Source organism: Eschrichtius robustus, chromosome 14 (assembly GCF_028021215.1).
Source record: "Eschrichtius robustus isolate mEscRob2 chromosome 14, mEscRob2.pri, whole genome shotgun sequence".
NCBI classification, from domain to species: Eukaryota; Metazoa; Chordata; class Mammalia; order Artiodactyla; family Eschrichtiidae; genus Eschrichtius; species Eschrichtius robustus.
In genome coordinates, this window is record NC_090837.1 from 17,899,360 (window position 1) to 17,924,034 (window position 24,675).

Genomic DNA, 24,675 nt, shown 5'->3' on the forward strand with positions numbered 1-24,675 from the left:
AAATAAAAGTGTTTCTTCTCTAACATGGCATAAAACAACTGGCATGCACATCTGAATGAACTGGGCCTGCGCAGTGCGTCCATGGGTCACAAGTTTACTATTACCAATAGATCCCATTATCAGCTACATTAGCTCGACAAATGTTTCAGTAAACTACAGCAGCTATATAATTTGAACAAATAGGCAACTTTTACAGAATTTGCACTCATTGATTCGTTAACTGAATAATGTGTCAGCCTAACAAAATGGTTGCCTCTTGCCATCTCTGAGAAGCAAAATCTCTCCGGGGCGGAACGTTCCATTTTCTGAGATTCTCCCATAATAGGCAGGGGACTGCACACCCCGCACTTCATTGAAATTAGCTAGATATTGCTTCATTCTGTTGCCTTTCTGTGCAAAACTGGGGGAAAGGCAAAGTAAGTGAAATAAGGAAGCACACAGAATACTCAGTGGCTTCAAATAATTAGCTGGAAAGAAAAGTCACTCGGGATAGACCAATGGCAAGTTTTATGCTTCCCATTTAGATACTGAAAATACAAAGCTAAACCTCTTTTTCAAGAATGCCAAAGGCTGGTGATCACAGGGCTTACCCCAACATGAAGCTGAAATAGAAACTCTTATCAGAAAACATGTTACGTGTATCCTTTACCAAAGAGTGAAATCACACTAGTCTTTTGAGTCACGATGCTGAGGCGGTTCAACATGAAATTAACTTGTTTACCAGAGCTAGAAATCCCCCAACCTCTCACCCCCATCCCAAAATCGAGCAGGTAGGCCACTAACTGCCATCCAGTGGTGGAGGAAAATGTGCAAGATGTTTTAGCTCATAATCTCTATGTACCAGAATCCTAACACAGCACAAGGAGTGGCAGTTACTATGTAAATGGTCACAGCACAAAACTAAACCCAGTTGAGATAAACTCAAAACAAATTAGAATCTCTGGAGGAGGTTCCAATGGCCTAATTCAAGAGTCTATTTAAAAACAAAACAGCAACAGAATAACAATTACTAAAGAGCTGCTTCCTAAAATTACTCTCCTGTTGATATGTCTCAATTCTAAAATGTCATGAGAAATCTGCTCCCAGGTCACTAATTCTGCCGTAAAAGAAAGCACTACCAAAGAATGCCACCGAAAACAAAGGCCTTCACACAAGTAAGTGAATACCCTAAGCACATAAGTATGTTCTTAAGAGGGACATTAAAAAAAGCAGAAGTCACATTAAGTTCAAAACACCAAGAAAAAAAAATGAACAGGAGTTCCTAATTTTAGTAATATTATATATCACTCTCCCCCAAAAACACTGTCCATGAGTTAAGATTTGTTGATTTTACATACAGACACTTTATATATTTGGGACTCCCTGCCCTTAAGGAAGAAAAAGAGGAAAAGAAATTAAGCATTATATATGACATTTATAGAAATGTAGAGGGTTTTTTTTTTTTAATGAAATTCAGGTTTCATTTGGGGGTTACTGTTTTACAGTTTCCCACTTGCCAGAAATTTTAAACAGCACTGATCGTCAGTGAGCTTCGGATATGTTAAAGTCTGGAACAGGCGTGTTGCTTTCACAACACTCCAAAAGGCCTCCACTCTTCCCTTACTTTCCCTGCTTGTCTTCGCTCATCAAAGTAGGTTTTTCCCTACAAGATGTACAAGAGGCAGGGGCTATGAAGGGCAAGCGAGACAAAAACATCCAGGAAGTATGTCTTCATTTACACAATTTGACTTTTCACAACGAATAACGCAAAGGGAAAGATATTTTCTATATCGTGGGGCTCAGACTCAGGGATTTGTAAAAATAATCTGATGATCCCTCAGCATCACAAGAAAGATTTTTTTTTTTCTTATGTCAAGGTAACATTTAAGCAATCTTAGATGTATATGACGCTTGAAGAACTGACGTTTTCAAATGGAGAATAGCTTTGGTTTTAGATTCCAATACATTACAAAAATGCATGGTCTTAAATTCACCATAAAGAAGATGCCTCTTTTTATCATCAATCGACCAAGAGCTATTTAGTGTCAAGGAGACACATCTGCTGTACCACTCATGATGCTGTTAATTAGGAAAGCTAAGGGGAAAAAAATCCAACCCTAATCCTTTGATACACTATTTGAAACTCACTATTAATCTGATGCATGATATTTTCTGGGGTGGTGCCAATGATATGAACTAATCAAGTTGTTTACTACTTCATCAATAATAAATCATTTTTGAGACAAAAATTACAACTTGGTATGGACCTCACCAAGACCCTCGTCAATTCAATCGGCCCCTTTGCTGGTAATTTAAACAACAAATTCCTGCTTGGAATCACCCATTCAACATGCGTTTTTAAGTGAGTCCCATTTCAACCTTTTAATAAAGTGCCACCAGTGGATCTGTCACCAGGTGACACACTTAGTAGCAAAAAGAAAATCGGGTGGGTCAGAATCCACTCCTTACTGCCTGGAGGCACCAAAGAGAAAAGGGGTGCGGGAAGCTGACTGGACTGGTGGACCTCAAGGGGAGCAAGAACTGAAAACACCAATTTAAGTGCCTGGGGCAAAAGGCAACTCGCCTGCACTCCCCAGCTAAGGCGCCCAGAGGGAGCTGAGGAAAGGACGTTGCTGGAATGGGGGACAGGAGCAAAAACTAGGGAAGGAACCACCGGGATGGAGCACGAGGGAAAGACAAGCATGGGGCAGAAGGAGGGCCAGGGATGGGGCAGGCGGGGGACCGTATGTTGGGGCCGGAGGAGAGGACAGGGACGACAGAGGTGGGGCCAGGGATAGGGATGGGGCTGGAAGGACAGGGATGGGGCAGGAGGGAGCCACAGCAATGAAACAGGGAGGACAACAGGGATGGAGCTGGACCGAGAGGCAGAGATGGGGCAGGAAGGGGCGACAGGGATGGAGCTGGTCCAGCGAAGTCACAACCACGTCCTCACCACACCTCGCTGGGGCGCTCGCTGCGCGCCACGCGCCACGCGCCGCGCTTGGCACTTCGGGGCGCTCTCTCCCGGAGTCCCCCCAACAGCCCTCCGATGCCCCATTTCAGAGACGGGAACGGCGAGGGCGGCCCTGCAGCGCCCGCTCCCCGAGGTCGCCGGCCGAGGGGGCAGCGGCGGCTGAGCGCCCGACCCTCCCGGACGCAGGGTGTCGCTGGCGGCCACGGGGGGCGGCGGCGCGGGGGGCGGCGCGGGCCCGGGGAGCCGGTACCTGGGCTCGGGCAGGACGATCTTCTTGCTGGCGCGAGCGGCCGGGGTCGCCTTGCTCTTCTCCATCGCCATCAGGTAGCTGACATCGGCCAGCACGGCCTCCAGGTCCGCCATGTTGACGAGCGGCGGCGGCGGCGGCGGCGGCGGCTCCTCAGGACCCGGACGGGACGCGCTCCCGCCGCCGCCGCCCGCCGCGCCCCGACGTGGGGGGGCCGCCCCGGGGCAGCCCCCCCCCGCGCGCCCCCGCCCCCGCCCGCCGCGCACCCACCCCGCGCGCCCCGCTCACCGCCCCGCGCGCCTCAGCCTCGCGCCCGCCCCGCCTCCCGCGCGCCGCCCGCGGCCCCGCGCACGCGCCGCCGCCCCCGCCCCTTCCGCGAGGGTCGACGGGGAGCGCGCGCCCTGCGGCCAGTTCCCCTTCGCGCCCGAGCGGAGCGGCCAGGCCCGGCCCACCCGGCCCCTGCGGGCACCGTCCCGCCCTCCCCTCGGGGTGGCCACGGGGGACTTCCTCTCCTCCTTCGCCTCCTTCGCCTCCTCCTCCTCCTGCTCCTCCCGACTTCCCGCCCGCTACTCCCTGCGCTCTCACGACCCCCTCTCCTCCGGGACCCCTGCGAGCAGGGGACGCCCTGGACCCAACGCCCACCACCCAAGGGACAGCGGGGAGGTCTCTGTGCCAGTGTCTCAAACTGGACAGTGGCCATCAGCATGCTCCAGGAGGTCTGGGGTGGCCCCAGAAATGCGCGTGCCCCACCTGTCTGCCCAGGTGATGCTGAAGCCTGTGGTCCGGGTCACCCGTGAACAGCGCCCCGCGGCCCAGCTCCTAAGCTTCAGTCCTGACCCGGAACACCCCCTCCACCCCCCTGTAAACTCAGCAAAGAGAAACCTAACAGCCGGAGAAGGTTGCTAGTCTCAAGCTGATGAGGGCAAAGTGGGGGTGAGAGCTCCCTCGTGGGAGCGGACCTGCCCTTAGGAGCCCACTGGTAGAGGAGCTGTCTGCCCAAGGTGGTCACCGCGCCCTTGCACGCAAAGGTTTGGGTTTGGATGTTTAAATGGTCGCTGAGAACGAGAACTAGTATTCTGGCTCTTGTGGTTTTTACCATCAAATTACGGGAGCCCTACTGTGAGCACAGACCCACCACAAGGGTGATATAGGGAAGTGGAAAAGCCAGAGGCCAAACACCAAGGCAGAAGGGAATTTCCAGCTTCCTGATCCTCAGTCTCGGTGTCCGGTGTCACCACTCCCCACGTGGGCCTGGGGTTTTCATTTACTTCTTATTTTTTCACAGCGGTACACACAAGTGCACGTTCAGAATGCATCACTCCAGCCGGAGTGATGTTAAGGGCATCCAGGAAGTCTTAAAAAGACTTGAGCTGAGAATTAATCGGTTAAAAATCCTTTAAATTCATCCACATGGGTCACATTGTACCAGGAACCTCAACTTTACTAGGATTTGAGTGAATGTTCTGTCAATAGCTTACATGGTCAACAGAGTTCATCAGAAATGGTTAAGGTCAAATTTTGGACATTAAATGTAATGTCACAGCAGAAGCAGCCTGATTTGGTCATCACAAGAACCCTGCCCTCTTTTGTTCTCTCCCTCTCCCACAGAGCCACCCCCGCCCCACCTCGATCTTTTTCCCTGTATGCCTCCCATCACAATTGGCCAGTTTTACCAGATGCTTCTCAAGACCTAAGGCACAATATTCAGTGAAGTTGTCCAGAAAAGAACAAGAGGGGTGTAAGAAGTAGGCACGTGAGTCAAAGGACCTTGGTCAGGCAGCAGAAAGCCAAAATGACAAGGGGGCACAAAATTCACCAATGAGACAAAGATTTGCATGAGCCAAATATCAAACTTTCATCTTCCACTCACTTTTTTTTTTGCCACAAATACAGGAACACAGAAAGTCTTGTCAAGGGTCACCCCAAGAGGAGGGGTGAGTTCCCAAAAAAGCATAATGCATTTTTATGATTTAATTAGTACAATTTCTTTCAGTATGTCTTTTTATCATCCGAGCTTTCACATGATCAGATCGTCAAATAAGTACATGCTTCTTCTGCCTATATTTTCACGGTCTTCCGAATACTGAGATTTTTAACCTTGCCTCTTTGAACTCAGTTAAGAAATTTGTTTGGTAGTGGGTTTTTTTTTCTTTCTTTTTTGCGGGAGGAAGGGGGTGGGTTGCAGCATGGGGTACTAAGTTTGCAACAAGAGACACACCTGAATTCAAATCCCTGCTCTGCTCTGACTAGCTGGGTGATCTTAGAGGTAACATATTACCTCTCCGTGCTTTATTGTTCTCATCAGTACTGTGGGAATGAAGCCACTGGACCCCAGTGTTGTTGAGAAGACAAAGGAGATAATACTCATAAGAATGCACCTTGCCTGATACCCAGTAGGTCTCCAACAAAGGTCACTGCATTTCCTCTATGTATTTTGCTTCATTTTACCCTCGCCTGCTGGAGAAGATACTGATTCACAGACACCACCCTTGAAGCAGAAAGATCCCTTACCAAAAGGTTATCTCCTTAGTGCATTTCTAGGAACCCAAATTTGCAAAAAAAAGACTAGCCTTTACAGACACAAGAAATGACTCTTCTAGTAAAAAGAACGTAGAGTCCAAAATTGGGTCCCCTAACTGAGGCCCCTCCCCCAGTGAAGTCAGTGTGACCAGAGCACCCAGGGTGTCCTTCCTTGGTCTTCCTACTGTGTGAATTTGGGATGCTTGACTCTCTCCTTTACCCTCTCACTTTCTCCACGCATTCCCCACCACCCCTTCTTTCCCTTAATGCTGAACAGCTTTTCGTGTTCACTGCAAACAAAAGGCGCTAATGACAGTGATGAAGTTGTCATAACTGACCTGCTGGATCCTGTCGCTAAACACCAACGCCAGCCTGTAATCATTACGGATGAGCAGAGAAAACAAATAGCAACTCATTTGTCCTCAGCCAATAATGCTCCGTTGCAAGTAAGTACGTTTCTCACCCTCCCCTCCCCAAGATGATTTCAATGACTCTGGGCTCACGCTGCTTGTGATAATTGATAAAACTTCAGAGTCCCAAGGTTCATAATGTTCTCTTTTCCTCTTTTCTATGGCTTCCCAAGATCAGGGGAGGTGTTGCTGAGATGGATGCATTAAAGTTTATACTCCCTGGGGTTAATTTTGATACCAGCTCCAAGGGAAGAAAGCTAACTACAGAACTAACTCATATTTGTTTTAGATTCTGGGCTTTACTGGGGCTTCCTACTTAATAAAGCACATGGGAAAAAAAGTCAACTCTAAGACTCCAATTAGAAGATTTTTGAGGGGGAGGGATAAATCAGGAGTTTGGGATTAACATACACACACTACTATATATAAAATAGATAATCAACAAGGACCTACTGTATAGCACAGGGAACTCTACTCAATAATCTATAATAACCTATATGGGAAAAGAATCCCAAAAAGAATGGATGTATGTATCTGTATAACTGAATCATTTTGCTGTACACATGAAACTAACACAACATTGTAAATCAACTGTAATATAAAAAATTAAATGAAAAAAACATTTTGGGGACCAGCAGAACGTGCCTGCGCTTAATTCATTAATATCACAGTATTTCATTCAATCCCTGCTGAGAGAGACTTGGTTCTTTGGTAAGCAGTCCCCTAAATATTATCGCTTTGCAAGAAAAATGCACACACTTGGCGTTTGAATGGGTTTATCTCCAAACATCTCATTCTGTAAAGTCTGCAGGTGTTTGCAGCCACACCGGGGCCACTGTCCCGGTTCACCTGTTACTTAGATCACAATTCCGCTCATTGTCACATGCATCATAGGAACTGCTTCTCATGCTATTTTAACAGCAAAGCTTTACAAATTTTAATGGAGGTTCTGTACCTAGCACTTCATACCTTAAAAGATCTGCAAGAAGGTCTAATACCAAACTTTGGTTTACATAGCACTGAAATTACATTCAATACAGAAGTCCTTCCTTTAGATAAGTGGGTGGAAACGCATTTCTCTTCAGGGGCTTCTGGTTAGTCCCTCTCTGTAGAGAAGCCTTGGAGTGATACAGTTCAGAGCCTGGGCTCAGGAGCCAGATGGCCTGGATTAGAACCCTCACGCCAGTACTTCTGAGTTGTGTGACCTTGGACAAAATGCTTAACCTCTCTGGGCCTCGGCACTCTCAGTGGTATTAATGAGATTGCTGTGAGAACAATTTTGTAACATGAAAAACACTTAAAACAGTGTCTGCTGCTCAAAAAATGTTATCGTTATCATCCTCCTCATCATCAGAGTATCTCTACATTGGGCACAGCATGATGGAAAGTGACCAGTCCCAGGAACGTAAAAGCAGCGCTGGATGTGACCCTCTGGCTTTAGCACTGCTCAATTACTGTGAGTCTCTTCAGCTTTTTAAATCTCACCTTCCACTGCTGCCTAATGAAGGGATTGAATGAGCTGGTCCCTGAGGTCCCTTCAAATTGTAAAATTCTCTGGATTTATTTAATCCTACAGTGAATCCCTTTGCATGGTGAAGAATACTCACACCTCTCAAAAACATCTTGTGAGTTTCTGTTTGACTGTATCAGGATACACCAAGAGCATTAGTAATCACCGGTGCTACAATGCACGGGTGAGGTGAGCAATCAATCCATCAGCAGGTTTCTAGAAACAAGCACATCTGTATTTTCCTCCGGTATCTGCACTCAGCACACTGACCTTGCTTAATAAATATGTGTTGAATGAATAAGTGAATGAATTAATGAATGGCATAAAATGTTACAGGTTGTTTGCCTCAAAGAAACTTCTATCAGAGATAATCTAAAGGAAGGGGGGAAATGCTGTTGAAAACCACAAGTACCTAATAAAGAGGGTGCTTCCTGGTAAAGGTAACCACCAGGTCCCTGCTGGTTCTTCCTGCTGCTAATGGCCAAGAAGGCCTCTCCAGCCTCTAAGAGCCTTGGTGCCCCTGGACTTTGCAAAGGTGGGTCTGAGAACTTTAGGCCTCGGATGGAGAGAACTAAATCCCTTTGCCTAACAGAAGGACTTGGAGGAGAACTTGAAAGAGGACTAAGAGAGAGAAAGCAATGAGATGACCCAAGGCCAGGCACTCCATGGTGTGAGGAGGCAGAGAAAAACCCCCCGAGGTAGGGGGCGGGGCAGAGAACTTCAGGAATAGGAGGTCTGTTCTGTTTTCTGTGCTGTTTTAAGTTTGCTGTTCCGCACAGCAATGTCATGCCTTTCCAGTGATCCTTGCAACTTCATGGCTTGTATCTATGGGTGCTTTGATGGCGGGTTGCAGGTGAGGTTGGGAGCCAGGGCCCACACCGGGATCAATGCCAGAGATAAAGGAACAGTGGTAAGGCCAACAGAACAAGAACTCAGCAGAGGCAGGAAATCAGGTCCAGCAATGACGCTGGGAAACCGGGCTCCCCAGACTCCTCAGACACCCAGGGCAGGCCTTGGCTTTTCCATGGGTCTGGAAAGGCCATCTTGTCTCCCTCTCAGGTTGGGAGAAGATGACCTCTGGATATGTAAATCACAAGAGGCCAGAACTTTTCTGCATTGCCAAGTCCCTTCTGGCCCTTAACCTGGTGGCCTTCCCTTTAAGATTCTGTCTTTCAGGGCATGTTCCGTTCAGCTGGGAAATTATATATCGATCCAAGAAAGGCTACCACTCAAGGGGAAGGCGGGGTGGGGCAGGGAAGGATTGGGAGTTTGGGATTAGCAGATGCAAACTAGTATTTACAGAATGGATAAACAAGGTCCTACTGTATAGCACAGGGAACTATATTCAATATCCTGTGATAAACCATAATGGAAGAGAATATATATATGTATAACTGAGTCACTTTGCTGTACAGCAGAAATTAACACAACGTTGTAAATTAACTATACTTCAATAAAATAAATTTATGTATTTATTTTTGACTGCATTGGGTCTTTGTTGCTGTGCACGGGCTTTCTCTAGTTGCAGTGAGAGGGGGCTATTCTTCGTTGCGGTGTGTGGACTTACCGTGGTGGCTTCTCTTGTTGTGGAGCATGGGCTCTAGGTGCGCGGGCTTCAGTAGTTGCAGCATGCAGGCTCTAGGGCACAGGCTCAGTAGTTGTGGCGCACGGGCTTAGTTGCTCCGCAGCATGTGGGATCTTCCCATACCAGGGATTGAACCCAAGTCCCCTGCATTGGCAGGCGGATACTTAACCACTGCGCCACCAGGGAAGTCCCAAAATAAATTTTTTTTAAAAAAAGAAAGGCCACCACAAACCCCATTCTGCTAAGAAAAGTCCTATAGCTCTCCCATGCCATGCCTTACAAGTCATTTGGGGGCTAGCCAGGTGGGCCAGGGGGAGAGCATGGAGGCCAGGCCACTGCAGGGCTTCACTGAATTTATCTCCCATCATCTCAGTGACCATCTCAACCTCCCATCTCAGCCAGTTCTGTTTCTTCTCTCCTGGTTGAAGGTAATAGCTCCCGAACTGGTCTCATTCTGTCAGAGATCATGGGTGTAGATTCCAACAGGCCAGACTCAGTAACAAAATCCTAGGTGCCTGGGCCAGGCCTGGCATAACCCTGACCCACAAGGGAGCCACCAGAAAGGGGGTCTCCTGCTCTTAAGAGGTGCTCTAGACCAGCACTCTCAGACACTTATGTACTGAAATTGCCAAAGTACAAATTCAGATTCAGAGGTCCGGGGCAGGGCCTGAGACTCTGCATTTCCCACAAGCTCCTGGGTGGGGTCAAAGCCGCTGAAATGTTGGAATCTTGGGTCCCACACCAAACCTACTAAAGCAGGATCAGCCCCATAACAAGATACCCAGGTGATTCCAGGGCACATTGAAGGATGAAAAGCCATGCTCTAGATCACACTGGAAGCTTTTGTTCAGGCCCTGAAATAGTTCAAGCAGGCGTCACACAGGAGCATTCTGTTAGGTAGAGAAAGGTCAGATCAGCTGAGCCCAAATGGACAGCCCTGAGAGAAAGGAGGAGAAGAAGGAGAAACAAGTTAGAGAGGAGAGGTCAGCAGGACAAGATTATACATGGCCTGGGAGCCACAGCGGGAAATTGAAGCTATCTTAGGGGCAGTGGGAAGCCAGTGGAAGGTTTCAAAGAGAAGAGTGTCAACATCAGAGGTGCCTTTTTATAAGAGTCTGCTGGCTGGAGATACAGGACAGGTGAATGAGAGGGGACCCTGGAGTGATCTAGGGTAGCAATCCAGGAGACCTGGATGAAGGTGGCTGCAGTAGGCAGACCAGCACATCACATGTAGAGGTGCACCAGGTGTGTTACAACATGGTGGGGAGTCATCCAGGGTGATTTGCAGGCCCCCGAGGCAGTAGTAAGAACAAAAGGAAAGTCCTCCTTCCCTCCTCCCTGGAAACTCTAGAACAAGTCTTTCATTCCTCATCCAGAAGATGCCCACAGCTTGCCAACTATTCATCCTGCTTCCAAACCCTCCCTCCTTCGATCCATCTGACACATCCCTGCGTCTGCTCAAGAAGCTTTGATAGCTCCCCACTGCCTACCAAATTATCTTCAAACTCCTCTCTGCCTTCTATTTCTGCCTGATCCGTGCCACATTTGTTCATGCTTTCATTCATCCAACAAATATTTACTGAGTACCTTCAATGTGGCAGGCAGTAAAAAGAAATCACGCATCTGCTGAGACACAGAATCACTCCCAGGAGGTTTATAGCCACACATTTGGAAATGCTCTTCCAAATAAGCCACTTTGGCTATATAAAATAGAAATAGTAATAATGGGTAACACTTATTAAGAGCTTACTGTGTGCCAACTATCACACTGAACACTTTGTGTGACTATCTCATTAAATCTTCCCCAAATGTTCACGATGCAGATGGTTGGTCTCATTTTAAACATAAGAAAAATTTGAAGTCACTTGCAAAATAAGTACAATAACTAAATTAATAGGATTTGAACCCAGGCAGTCTGAGCCTAGAGTTTGTTTTTTGGTTTTGTTTTGTTTTTTGGTTTTGTTTTTGTTTTGCTACATTAACTAAAGAATGTACTGTGAGTCAAGGTGAAAGAAAAATTACATGCTTTGAAATGTTCATAGCTTATTTAAGTCTGGAGAGGATGTCTTATTTTTTTAATTGAAGTATAATTGATATACAATGTCATATTAGTTTCAGGTGTACATCATAGTGATTGGATATTTATATACATTAAGAAATGGTCACATGGTAAGTCTAGCTGCCATCTTAGTCTGAGCCCAGAGGTTGGTCCCCTGATTCCTGTCTTCTAAATGTACTTATACTCTAAGTCATGGGGCTGCTGGGTCAAACAAAATAACGTAGTACATGTTCAAGTGTGCAATAAGCTATAAAAATCCCATTAAAATGTGCTTTCCAACTCACTTCCTGCTACTCACTGAGCCCGGATCACTCTGGCCAAACCGAGTCTAGCTTTGGAGGCTTTTACTCCTTGTCCCTTTGCCTGGAACCCTCTCCTTTGAGGTCTTTTCTGGGCCCCCCATTACTCAATTCTCTGCTCAAATGCCAACCCTGGCATCTCTCTGAGAGAGACTCCGCTTAGTCACTTCTGAGCAATAAGCAAAGCTGTCAAGGAGTCTTTACTGGGGCTCCCTCCATTCCCCAAGCCCTTTTCTCCTTTCTTTCCCCTTTCTCTCTTCCTCTCCTCTTCCTCCCGTCTCCCCCTGACCCTTTAGACCTTCAGGCACAAATACCCCTCTCTACTTCTCCATGCTCCTCCTTAATCAAAATCTGAACCACTCCAGCCCCAAAGCTCTCTTTCCTGTTACTGTGACCAGCCAATGTCACCCCCTGACATGCCAACCTTACGACCTTCTTGGCCAGCATCACCAAACCTGACCCCTCTGAGAGCAGACATCAGTCCCCTAGAGGGAATCATAATCCAGCCACCATAAACACCAGAGCTAAAGTGATAATTATCAGAAGATGAGGAAAGCTCCTCTCCTAGTCTCTGGGAAGCCAATCAAAGTCTCAGAATAAAAAGTTACATTTAAAAAATTACATTGATCTCCATTCATTCATTTGTTCATAGATTTCTTCACTCCATCAATCACTTAGTTAGCAAATTTTTATTGTGGGCCCTGGGATGATAGTGGGAGCAGGTAGTACCTCCTACCTTCACAGAATAACTTTCTAGCAGGGGGACTTCACTGGCAGTTCATTGATTGTTTCATTGAAATCATGTTATGTGCCAGAAGGATACAGGGGTATGAGAGTGCCTACAACAGGGACCTTCCAATCAGGTATGGATCCAGGAGGGCTTCTCTGAGGAGGTGACATGTAACCTGAGAACTGAAGGATGAGCAGAAAGGGGGAGGGCATGGCTACCAGGTGGAGGATGCAGGCTGGGGAAAGGACATGAGCAGAAAGAACATGGACGGAGAACAAGGGCTGTGAGGTGAGCCCTGAGACAGGGCAGAAGTCAGACCCTGCAGGGCCATGGAGCACATACTTCGTCCCGGGAGCAAGGGGGAGCCATGCACAGAGTCAAACAGGGATGTGACATGATCCAGTTGACCATGTGAACGAGAGCTCTGGCAGCTCTCTGGTTAATGACCTTCCCCTTCCTTTACCATAGTCCCCAAAAAGTCATGTGTAGGGGTCGGGGTGGGGGGGAGGCTGGGTTTTTCTGGAGGACTTTCCTTATAAACTGCTTTAAATAGGCATGAGAGGAAGCAAACAAGTGATAACTCCATCCATCCAAGCCTTAATATTTCTAAACAAATAAGAATGACGGGCAAAGAAATGTCTGTTTTGCCTCCTCCTCCGAAGTGCCAGGGACTAGTGTGCATTATGCAAATAGATGCCACATGTAAATGGTAACTTGTGGGGCTAATCAGCTAGGGCCAAAGTTCTGCAGGGTCACTGCAGGATCTGGGTGCTAGGGCTGTACCTGACAGAGGTTGTCCTCTCCCCTATGCTCACCCACCTTTGTTGCCCCTTCAGTTCAGTTGCCATGCGTGTGGACACCCAGCACATGATTAAGAAACTTCTCCAGTGGAGCCCTTGCTCAAGAAATGTTGCCACAACTGACAGCCCACTTGGGAGTCATTACGACTATCCTGATCACACTTAGAACCCAACAAATGTGCAAGAGAGAAAGTGACTTCCCAAGACTGTGGGATTACAGTCCAGACATCATGGGATGTTTGATTCCAAAAGCCTTCATCAGCTGGTCATGAGTTATAGGACTTAAGCATCTCCATAGGAGGTTTCTTTCCCATCCAGGAATGATGTGGTTGTCTATTACCAGCACTTACATTGGATAAGATCTGTTGGCTGATCAAGTTAGATTTCTTTATTGCATTCTGTATCTCCATGCAGAGACAAGGCTTTTGTACTAGTTATCACTGTGTAGCAATATACACGTTTAGCATCTCAAAGACCCGGCAGGTCAGGACTCTGGTTATGACTTAATGGGGTCCTCTGTTCAGGATCTTACAGGGATGCAATCAAGTGTCAGCCAGGGCTGCAATTTCATCTGAGGCTCGACTGGGGAAGGATCTGCTTCACGTTTACGTGGGTGATGCCAATATTTCGTTCCTAATGGCCTGTTGGATTTAGGACCTTGGATTCTTGCTGACTGTTGACCAGAGGCTGCCCTTGGCTCCTGGAAGCTGCACTCAGAGGCTTGCTACACAGGTCTCCCCAACACGACCACATACTTCATCAAAGCATCTCAAAATGAGCATTATAACCTTACACTTCCCATCCCCTTTTCATATTATGCTGGTTAAAAACCAGCTGCATGGGCTTCCCTGGTGGCGCAGTGGTTGAGAGTCTGCCTGCCAATGCAGGGGACACGGGTTCGTGCCCTGGTCTGGGAAGAACCCACATGCCGCGGAGCAACTAGGCCCGTGAGCCACAATTACTGAGCCTGCGCGTCTGGAGCCTGTGCTCCGCAACAAGAGAGGCCGCGATAGTGAGAGGCCCGCGCACCGCGATGAAGAGTGGCCCCCGCTTGCTGCAACTGGAGAAAGCCCTTGCACAGAAACGAAGACCCAACACAGCCACAAATAAATAAATAAATACTTTAAAAACAAAAAAACAAAAACAAAAACAACAGTTGCATGTCTCACCCACGCTCCAGGAGAGGGGGCTATACAAGGGTGTGGGAGGTGGGATCACAGGGGGTCACCCTAGAGTCTGCCTACTATAACTTTGGGAATCTTTCCTCCATTGAAGAGCACAAAATCCTTGGTCACTGGTTCAAGTAACCTGCTATTTGTTTTTTAAAAATTATGTGGTTTTTAAACTAAATAATTAACTTTATTCTTTGAATGATGAAAAAGAATTAGTTATATCACCATAGTCTACAGGGGAATATAAGATTGAATGAGGGTGCAGGCCCAAACTCAGAGATGATACGTAATGAAATAATACAATCACACCATGGGGACTGTGCCCCAAAGTACCCCAACCTAAACACTAACTTGATTGGTTGACCATGGGATAACCAGCAGGAACCAAGACCAGGGTGTTAGGTGCACAGTTTGAATCTCACCTTTATAATACACTAGCCAAGTGCCCTAAGACAAGTGTTCTACCTCCCAAGGCCTCTGGTTCTTTATTCAGAAAGTGAGAACAATACAACACTTGTCATAAAGATTTGGGGAAATCCATATAATATAACATGTAATGATGTATGTAACAGAGTTTTAAGTTGGAATGACTCAAATAAAAAATACAAACAAAACCAAATGTCGACAAGGATGTGGAGCATATGGAGCTCTTACGTACTGTTGGTATGAGTGTAAACTGGATTGACCATTTTGGAAAATTGTTTGGTGGTTTCTGCTAAAACTAAATACATGTTTACCATGTCTGAGGAATTTTACTCCAAGATATACATATCCTGCAGAAAGGAGTGCTTCTGTATACCTAAAAAACCTGTACACAAATGTTCACAGCAGCTTTATTCACAGCCAAAACGGAAACCACTCAGACATCTATCAACTATCAAAACGATACACTGTAGCATGTTCATACAATGGAATACTACACAGCCAGGAAGAAAAAAGCACAAACCATGATTGCCTGTGCAACATGGATAAATCATATAAACATACTGTCAAGTTATAGAAGCCAGACACACAAGGATACACATGGTATAAGACCATTTATAAGAAATTGAGGGACTTCCCCGGTGGTCCAGTGGTTAAGACTTCGCCTTCCAATGCAGGGGGTATGGGTTCAATCCCTGGTCAGGGAACTAAGATCCCACATGCTGTGGGGTGTGGCCAAAAATTGAAAAAAAAAAAATTGAAAAATAGACAAAACTAATCAATGTTGATAGGGATCAGAATAAGGTTCCCTTTGGTGGGGATTGATTAGTAGAGGAAGGAAAGAGCCTTCTGGAGGCTGGAAGTGTTTTATATCTTAATCTAGTTGTTATTTATTTGACCGAAGTAAATAAAAATAAAGTGTTTGGTGTTGATCTCCTAACTCTTCTAGGCAGCAGGCTGCCCTGATTGCCCCACCCTGGGCATCAGGAGAGAGGGCATCCGCCTTTCCCCAGCCCAAGGGCTCTTCAGATGCTGATATTGACCACTGACGCAACCTGGGTGTGCGACTATGTTATTTACTACCTACATGGATTCAATCAGAGGCAGATGGCGATGTGCAGCCTGCATCCTGCTTAGAGTCCTCAAATGCAAAACAAACAAAAATCTCTCCTTCCTCTGCTCTCTCTCTTCCCATCACAGAGGATCTTGCCCACGGCATCCAACCTGGGACCCTCTCAGGTCTCCGCAGCTGCTTCTTTCTCATTATCTTGTGACGGTAACACTGGGGAGATTTGGGGTCCTGAGCCTCCATACTTAGAATCTGAGCAGCCCTTCCTAGTAAAAACCCTATTGCTGGTTTTCTTCCAAAGGTGTGCAAATTGTATCATGCTGTGTGACCACAACGATGTTAATGGCAGATGTTTCCCCTTCCATGTCTCACTGACGGCAGCAGGTGTTAAAACAACTTGGTTTCATTATACTCGTCTTGGGGCAGGACCTTTGGCAGAGGGCTGCTTTCCCCCACTGAACATCTATCTACTCATTTCTACCATATTATTAGACCTCTTTTAAAATTTTCTTTTACCCTTCAATACTTGGCGCGCTGTAAGCACTCAGTAAATGGGAGCGATTATCACTCCTTGGCAAATACAAGCATTGCAGTCAGTAGAGAAGTGAGCCCCACACTGGAGCAGAAATAACCCAGGCAGAGCTATGGCAGCCTTGCTGAATTCACCCTCAAGGTGCTTTGACACCCTCGACTCCGATTCGAGGGACAGCAAGCAACTTTCTGATGAACTTCGCTTCCTTCCAAGACTCCTTGATTTCGAGAAGCCCTAGATCAGTGTTTTTTAATCTAGGCGACTCAAGCCCAATTCGTAGGTCATGAAATGCATTTAGACAGATGCAAACAGCATTTTCAAATATTGCAGTCAAATAGAATGAAATAAAGATCAGCAGAAAGTGAGTGGCATGGTCTTAAGCATTGTTTTGTGAAACGTTTCTTTTAGAGGTGCATGTGAGCGTGTGTGTGTGTGTGTGTGTGTGTGATGTGTGTGTGTGATGTGTGTGTACTGGGCTGCTTTGTAAAATGTACTTCTTACTGTGAGCCATGATCAAAGCCTTTGAAAGTCCCTGAGCCAGATAATGTATCCACAAGCATCCTGGTCACTGCAAAGATAAATTAATTTAATAAGTTGACCTCACTCAACTGACTTGTAGAATTGAGTCCCTAAACCAGGGGCTAGTCCCTGACACAATTTGTGGTTGCTCCCACCAAGATACAACCACCCCACAGGAGGCTCTGATAATTACCCTCATTCTGCCCACTTTAACGTAGAATGGAAACTGCAACCACAGAGATCAATGCAAATTGTTTTAGGTGAAGACACTCTCAGACCTTTTGGGTGGATGATCAACACTTAAAAGGACAGGCTTTCAGAGTCTGGCCTTTTGAGAGATGGGTCACTCATAAGAGGCTCCATTACAGACCAAAGTGAGTGTTGTGCAACTTAGAGCAAAGGCACTTAACCTCTTTGGGCTTCTGCTTTTTTGATGATGAAATAAGGAGTAAGTGGGGCTGAAAGGGGGCAAGGGAGACAGAAGTTACTTTTTTCTTTTTATGCTTCTGTGTTGCTTGATTTCCAATAAGGAGGTGTTACTTTTGTAACTTTAAAATACAAGATTTAAAGTTAACATAAAAGGAGAGAGTTGGGCTAGATTGTGATTTCTCAACATTGGAAACTCACATTTCCTTTTAATAAAATGGAAAGTATATGTGCTTGGGCCAACTCTGCAGATGTTGTCCTTTCCCATGTCCATTTCAGACCAGACTCAGGTCACCTATAAGGAAGAAGAGCAGGAAGCGGGGGAAGGAGGAAGGAAAAGGAAGAGAAAGCAAAGTCAACTTGAACATATGGTCAAGGAGTGTGGATTTTACTGAAGATTTGGTGGAGATGGGGAGGAGGGAATTACATCACACATCACACAGCCAAACTGCCCAGATACCATCTTGGGGCCTAGCTGCTCTGTCTCTCTGCTCCTTGAGTACAGAGACTCAAAAGAGACTGTGCCTCTTTTATTCTCTCCCCCATCCCACTCCTCTGGATTATTCTGTTAGCAACTTGGTTACACTGGGAACCACGATTCCCAGCCTCCTCTTCTGTATATGGTTCTGGGTTAGAGTTGCTGAAAACTGAAGTTGTGCAGGACCAGGGAGACCCAAGTGAAGCAGCAGCCATCGAGCTCTGAAGGTTGTCTTTGGTTAGGGGAGGGGAAAGGCAGACAGATGCAGAGGTGCCTGCAGCATCCAGTTTGTCCTTTCTCTTCCCTGCTCTGCATCCAGCTCTTCCCGACCCTGCTGACCAACAGTGATGTCAAGCCCATCTCTAGACACTTAACTGAATTCACACAGGCGACAGCCACAGACTTCTGTAGACTTCCATGGACTTCTACATCAGCCCCTTTCACAGGGCCCCTGTATCAGCTTGGCCCACACCAAGCTTCCAGAATTCTCTTCATCCTCAGCTCCCATTTATGAACCTTTTCTCCCCCAGCTTCTTCCACATCCTTGTATGTTCTGATTCCTGTAATGTAGACTGTAGTCCAAAGCACCCTGTGGTTCTGCTTCCTGACTGGCGCCTCAAAGACACACCAGGGTCTGGCCCCCCAGCCTCAAAGACAGCAGGTATAAAAATGGGGCTGGAAATCTCAATGAAAAGCCAAACTCAGCAGGATCTTAATGTTTGGATAAGGAGTGTGGACTGAATCTTGAGGGCACTAGGGAGCCATAGAATGTGATACACAGGTGTGTGGCATGACCATATTTTTGTTTTTGAAACAAAGTGCCCTGAGGAGAATGGATTAGTGGGGAGCCAGAGAGACTGTCAGGAGACCAGTGAAAGGGCCGTCACACATGTTCCCAAGCTTCTATTTGTATCTATATAGATGGAGAAGCTGTTCAATGAAAGTTAAACTTTAATCATGGCATGAAAGGGAATCAATCACTTGCCAAGCAAATATTTACTATTTCTGGGCTACGGCGCCTCAGTGATAGGTGGACGGTCACCTCTTTTTCCATCGGGGATCTAGAACATAAGAACTCCCTGAAATAGTGACAACATGGATCAGATCAACAAACGAACCAGAAAAGATGGATGAGTAACACTGAGATGACAGACAAGAGGGGACAGTTTAAACACTGGCCATGTCACAGCATCAGGGACCATGTTTGCAGAGGCTGGTCATCAGCAACAATAAGAAAATGCTCCAAAGCTGAACATTGGGAAAAAAATGAAGGAGAAAGAAAATTCTCGTCTCCTTTGTCATCCAACCACTGCCATTTCAGCTCTGTTCCAACAGTCATATTTCTTTTCAGTTCCTCGAGAGCAGACTGTGTGCACACCAATTTTCCAAGCAGTTTTCTGAGGCTACAGCTCAATACGGCATTATCTTTCTGAGAATTAAGCCTCAAAAGAAGCACCTGCATCTTTCCTTACCCACTAGGAAAAGAGAAAAAAATGAGGCACGAGGAAGAGAAAGGTGGGTTCCGCCTGTATATTCTGTTTCCAGTTTTTTTTTAAAAAAGATACAGCTGCCTTGAGCATCATTCTTTGGAATTTCTGCTTTGAGGTTTACATTCGGTAACAATATTTGATGGAGAAGGGCCCCCCGAGAACCTGTAGAGGCGTGTGAATCTGAGCTGGCAGCAGAGAGAGGAGGTGGGGGAAGTTACCCAACAGCCCAGAGAAAACCATTTTCATTTCTTCTGAAATTAAGGGAACTATCTTCATTCCCATCTCATAATAAGGAAGTGGAAAGAAATGATAATGTTGAACTGCAATGGCCTGGGGTGTCCTTTTGTTCCCCCAAGTGGATCCTCCCAGATTGCAGCTTGGAGGAGAGGTTCTTGTGGGTGATAAGGGCTTGGAGAGAGCAAGACCCCAAAACACCAGGCAGAAATTAAGTGATACATATGGTCACCTTATCTTTGATAAAGGAGGCAAGAATATACAGGGGAGAAAAGACAGCCTCTTCAATAAGTGGTGCTGGGAAAACTGGACAGGTACATGTAAAAGTATGAAATCAGAACACTCCCTAACACCATACACAAAAATAAACTCAAAATGGATTAAAGACCTAAACGTAAGGCCAGACACTATCAAACTCTTAGAGGAAAACATAGGCAGAACACTCTACGACATAAATCACAGCAAGATCCTTTTTGGCCCACCTCCTAGAGAAATGGAAATAAAAACAAAAATAAACAAATGGGACCTAATGAAACTTAAAAGCTTTTGCACAGCCAAGGAAACCATAAACAAGACCAAAAGACTACCCTCAGAATGGGAGAAAATATTTGCAAATGAAGCAGCTGACAAAGGATTAATCTCCAAGATTTACAAGCTGCATGAGCAGCTCAATAACAAAAACAAACAACCCGATCCAAAAATGGGCAGAAGACCTAAATAGACATTTCTCCGAAGAAGATATACAGATTGCCAACAAACACATGAAAGAATGCTCAACATCATTAATCATTAGAGAAATGCAAATCAAAACTACAATGAGATATCATCTCACACCAGTCAGAATGGCCATCATCAGAAAATCTACAAACGATAAATGCTGGAGAGGGTGTGGAGGAAAGGGAACCCTCTTGCACTGTTGGTGGGAATGTAAATTGATACAGCCACTATGGAGAACAGTATGGAGGTTCCTTAAAAAACTACAAATAGAACTACCATACGACCCAGCAATCCCACTACTGGGCATATACCCTGAGAAAACCATAGTTCAAAAAGAGTCATGTACCAAAATGTTCATTGCAGCTCTATTTACAATAGCCAGGACATGGAAGCAACCTACGTGTCCGTCATCGGATGAATGGATAAAGAAGATGTGGCACATATATACAATGGAATATTACTCAGCCATAAAAAGAAACGAAGTTGAGATATTTGTAGTGAGGTGGATGGACCTACAGTCTGTCATACACAGTGAAGTAAGTCAGAAAGAGAAAAACAAATACCGTATGCTAACACATATATACGGAATCTAAGAAAAAAAAAAAGGTAATGAAGAACCTAGGGGTAAGACGGGAATAAAGACACAGACCTACCAGAGAATGGACTTGAGGATATGGGGAGGGGGAAGGGTAAGCTGTGACAAAGTGAGAGAGTGGCATGGACATATATACACTACCAAACGTACAATAGATAGCTAGTGGGAAGCAGCCGCATAGCACAGGGAGATCAGCTCGGTGCTTTGTGACCACCTAGAGGGGTGGGATGGGGAGGGTGGGAGGGAGGGAGATGCAAGAGGGAAGAGATATGGGAACATATGTATATGCATAACTGATTCACTTTGTTATAAAGCAGAAACTAACACACCATTGTAAAGAAATTATACTCCAATAAAGATGTTAAAAAATAAATAAAAAAAGAAATTAAGTGATACATGCAATGATGATTCTAATGTCAGTTCCATTATATTCTGGACAAGGAGGCTTCTATTCTTCTGTCTCTCTCTCTCTCTCTCTCTCGCACACACGTTCACACTCACACCATTCCTTTTAGAAATACTCTATGAATAAACTTGAATAACCATCACCAAGCAGCAGCCTTCCCGCTGCTCCTTTCACAGGGCCCTCCCTCCTGTGACGTCTCAACCCCCAAATCCACGACAATATCACAGGTCCCTTCCATTCCCTATCCTGCTCCAAAGGACACTGTTGCCTCCGTTTGGCTCCTAAGCTTCTGACTACTTGTTACTCAGTGCCAGGTATGGTGCCAGGTGCTGGAGTCACTGGGGCACCAGAAGAGGCAAGGGCCCTGCCCTTGGAGAATTCTTATTCTATCAGGAGACAGAGATAACAGGTGAATAGATGAACCAGGTACTGTTAGATTGTAAAAAGTGATGTGAAAGAACTAGATGGTGATTTGTAAAGAGTGCCAGAGAGGGAGGGACTTCCCTGGTGGCGCAGTGGTTAAGAATCCGCCTGCCAATGCAGGGGACACAGGTTCGAGCCCTGGCCCAGGAAGATCCCACATGCCGTGGAGCAACGAAGCCCATGCACCACAACTACTGAGCCTTCACTCTAGAGCCTGCGAGCCATAACTACTGAAACCCACGCACCTAGAGCCCGTGCTCCACAGCAAGAGAAGCCACTGCAATGAGTACCCCGTGCACCACAACGAAGAGTAGCCCCCGCTTGCCACAACTAGAGAAAACCCGCGTGCAGCAATGAAGACCCAACACAGCCAAAAATTAAAATTAATTAATTAATTAATTAATTTAAAAAAGAAAAAGAGCACCAGAGAGGGAGACTCCCTTTAGCTGGGTGGTCAGGAAAGGTTTTTCTGAAGAGGAATTGAGACCTGCGTAGATGCCAGAAAAAGGAGAAGCCAGAAGGGCACTCTAGGCAAAGGGAATAGCAAGTGCAAAGGTCCTAGGGCAGGAGTGAGCTCTGAGAATTTAAAGTTCAGTGAGCTAAGGGGAATGGGTGGGAGCACAGCTGATAAGATCAGAGAGGTAGGCAGGGGCCAGGTTATACAGAGTTTTATAGAATCTGTTCAACTGATGGAGAGCCATGGAGGGATTTTGCCCACGTGTAAGAAGGTCCCTATTTCTTTTTTGGAATGTTCATCATCCTTTTGCCTGAAGTCTTCAAATAATTAGACTGCCTTTGGTTATCAAGATATTTCTATGTATAGATTACTATAAATACTTTAAGTGCTAGGAATTCATACTTGGATTCATAAGCTCTGAATTTTAGAACTAGAAGTAGTCTCTAGAGATCATCTATTTTAATGTCATTTAATATTTTACATTTTCTAATTAAAATTTTTCATTTGATTATAAACGTGATAAATGCTGAATCCATTGAGAATAGTTGGGTATGACGAATGAAAATCAACCAACTGGCTTAAACCATAAAAGCTATTTATTTATTTATTTATTTAATTTATTTAATTTATTTATTTTTGGCTGTGTTGGGTCTTCGTTGCTGCGCACAGGCTTTCTCTGGTTGCAACGAGCGGGGGCTACTCTTTGTTGTGGTGCGCGGGCTTCTCATTGCAGTGGCTTCTCTTGTTGCGAAGCACGGGCTCTAGGTGCGGGGGCTTCAGTAGTTGTGGTGCGGGGGCTTCAGTAGTTGTGGCACACGGGCTTCAGTAGTTGTGGCATGCGGGCTCAGTAGTTGTGGTTCACGGGCCCTAGAGCGCAGGCTCAGCAGTTGTGGCACACGGGCTTAGTTGCTCCGCGGCATATGGGATCTTCCCGGACCAGGGCTCGAACCCGTGTCCCCTGCATTGGCAGGCGGATTCTTAACCACTGCGCCACCAGGGAAGCCCATAAAAGCTACTTATTGACCTTTGTTTGACTGAAAAGTTCAACAGTATGTCAGCTACAAGCAAGGCTGGATCCAGCTGCTTGACAATGGTGCCAAGGACCTGCCCTTTTTATTGCTCTATTCTACTATCCATAGTGTATGCTTTCAGCTAAGGTTGGCTCTCTTTTAATCACAGGATGACCACCTGAATCTCCTATGGTTATAATCTTTTTTGTTAATGCCTGCTGAAAGAGAGGCAGTCTTTATTTCCACTTGCCCTGCTAAGATCCTGAGATTAAATTTAGACCAGCTTAGGTCATGCACCCACCCCTGCACAAATCACTGTAGCTAAGGGAATGCAAAGACCTCATTGGCTTAGCCCAGGTCATGTGCTCCACCCAGGAAGAACCCAAGGGCTGAAGTCACCTTTTCCAGAAGCACACCAGCTAAGATTAGAGAAGGAATATTCCCCTAAGGCAAAAATAAGGGTCATGTTGCCAAAGTTGGGTGGTGGATGGCTGAGATAGACCTTCAGATCACTTATCAAAGATGAACACTCACACACATAAATACTGATATTGTAGAAGTTATAGTTTACTGAGTTAACTCAAAGGAGTCATCTTCAGCAAGTACTTCTAGTGGCCATCAGGAAGGGGGATTTTATTAGTCATGATATGCTAACAGCTATAACAAACATATCCAAATCTCAGTGACTTAACATAATGACACTGTGTCAAAATGGTCCAAAATAGTGTGGGCTGGAGGGCACTCTGCTCCACACAGTCATTCAGGGACCCAGGCTTCCTGCATCTGATAGCTCCCCCATGCCTGAGGGCCTTGGAGACCTTCATTGGATTTCCTATATCCAGTGAGCAGATGAGGAAAGAAAGAGCACACAGAGAAGGTCTTTAGTCTTCTAGCCTAGAGAAGGCTAGGCACACCTAACCTAGAAGTAACACATGACAGTTTTGGTCTCAGAAGTAACACATGACAGTTTTGGTCTCATGCCACTGGCTAGAACTAGTCACATGGTGCTATCTGGATACAGGATTGCTGGGAAATGTAGTCTACTGGGTTCTCAGGTAGAGGAGGGGAACATGGATATCAGTGACCACAGCACCTTTCCAACAGTATGTCATTGATCACAGCTTCTGGAATCTTTGCCATTTCTTCCACGTGCTCATTGTAAAAAAAATTTAGAGACCTCAGAAATAACCTTCATTTGATATTTTTATAACTAATCCATGAGAGGAAGTGCATAGTGAAATGTGGTAGATTACTATTCAGAAATATTCACTCCCTATCCCCTGTCCGCTAAAAGGATGGAGACTTTGACACTTTTTCCCCACTTTTTGACATCAAATGAGGCCAAGTGACTTGCTTTGGCCAATAGAATGAGGCAGAGGTGACTGAGTGCTGGTTCTGAGTCTAGACCTCAAAGGACCGCTCAGTTTTTGCTGTCCTTTTGTGTTTCTGCTATTGCCACTGGAAGAACATGGTGGGCTAGGGCATTGGTACCAGAGAAAGAATGAGAGATACATGGAACAGAACCACCCCAGCTGATCCTCCCTTAGATTGCCCAGTCTTGATGGCCAGCCCAGCCACCAAGTGTAAGTCCAGCTGAGATCAGCAGAGCCA

General features: G+C 45.9%; 1 protein-coding gene across 1 annotated transcript in view; it reads right to left on the reverse strand.

The window, feature by feature from the left end:
* LOC137776429 (G protein-coupled receptor kinase 3) overlaps positions 1-3,316 on the reverse strand; it is a 124,874-nt gene extending 121,558 nt beyond the window's left edge. Inside the window, exon 1 of the mRNA XM_068562906.1 lies at positions 3,204-3,316. Coding sequence (XP_068419007.1) covers positions 3,204-3,316 — 113 coding nt within the window. The remainder of the gene's footprint in view (positions 1-3,203) is intronic.
* Between the last annotated feature and the right edge of the window lie 21,359 nt (positions 3,317-24,675).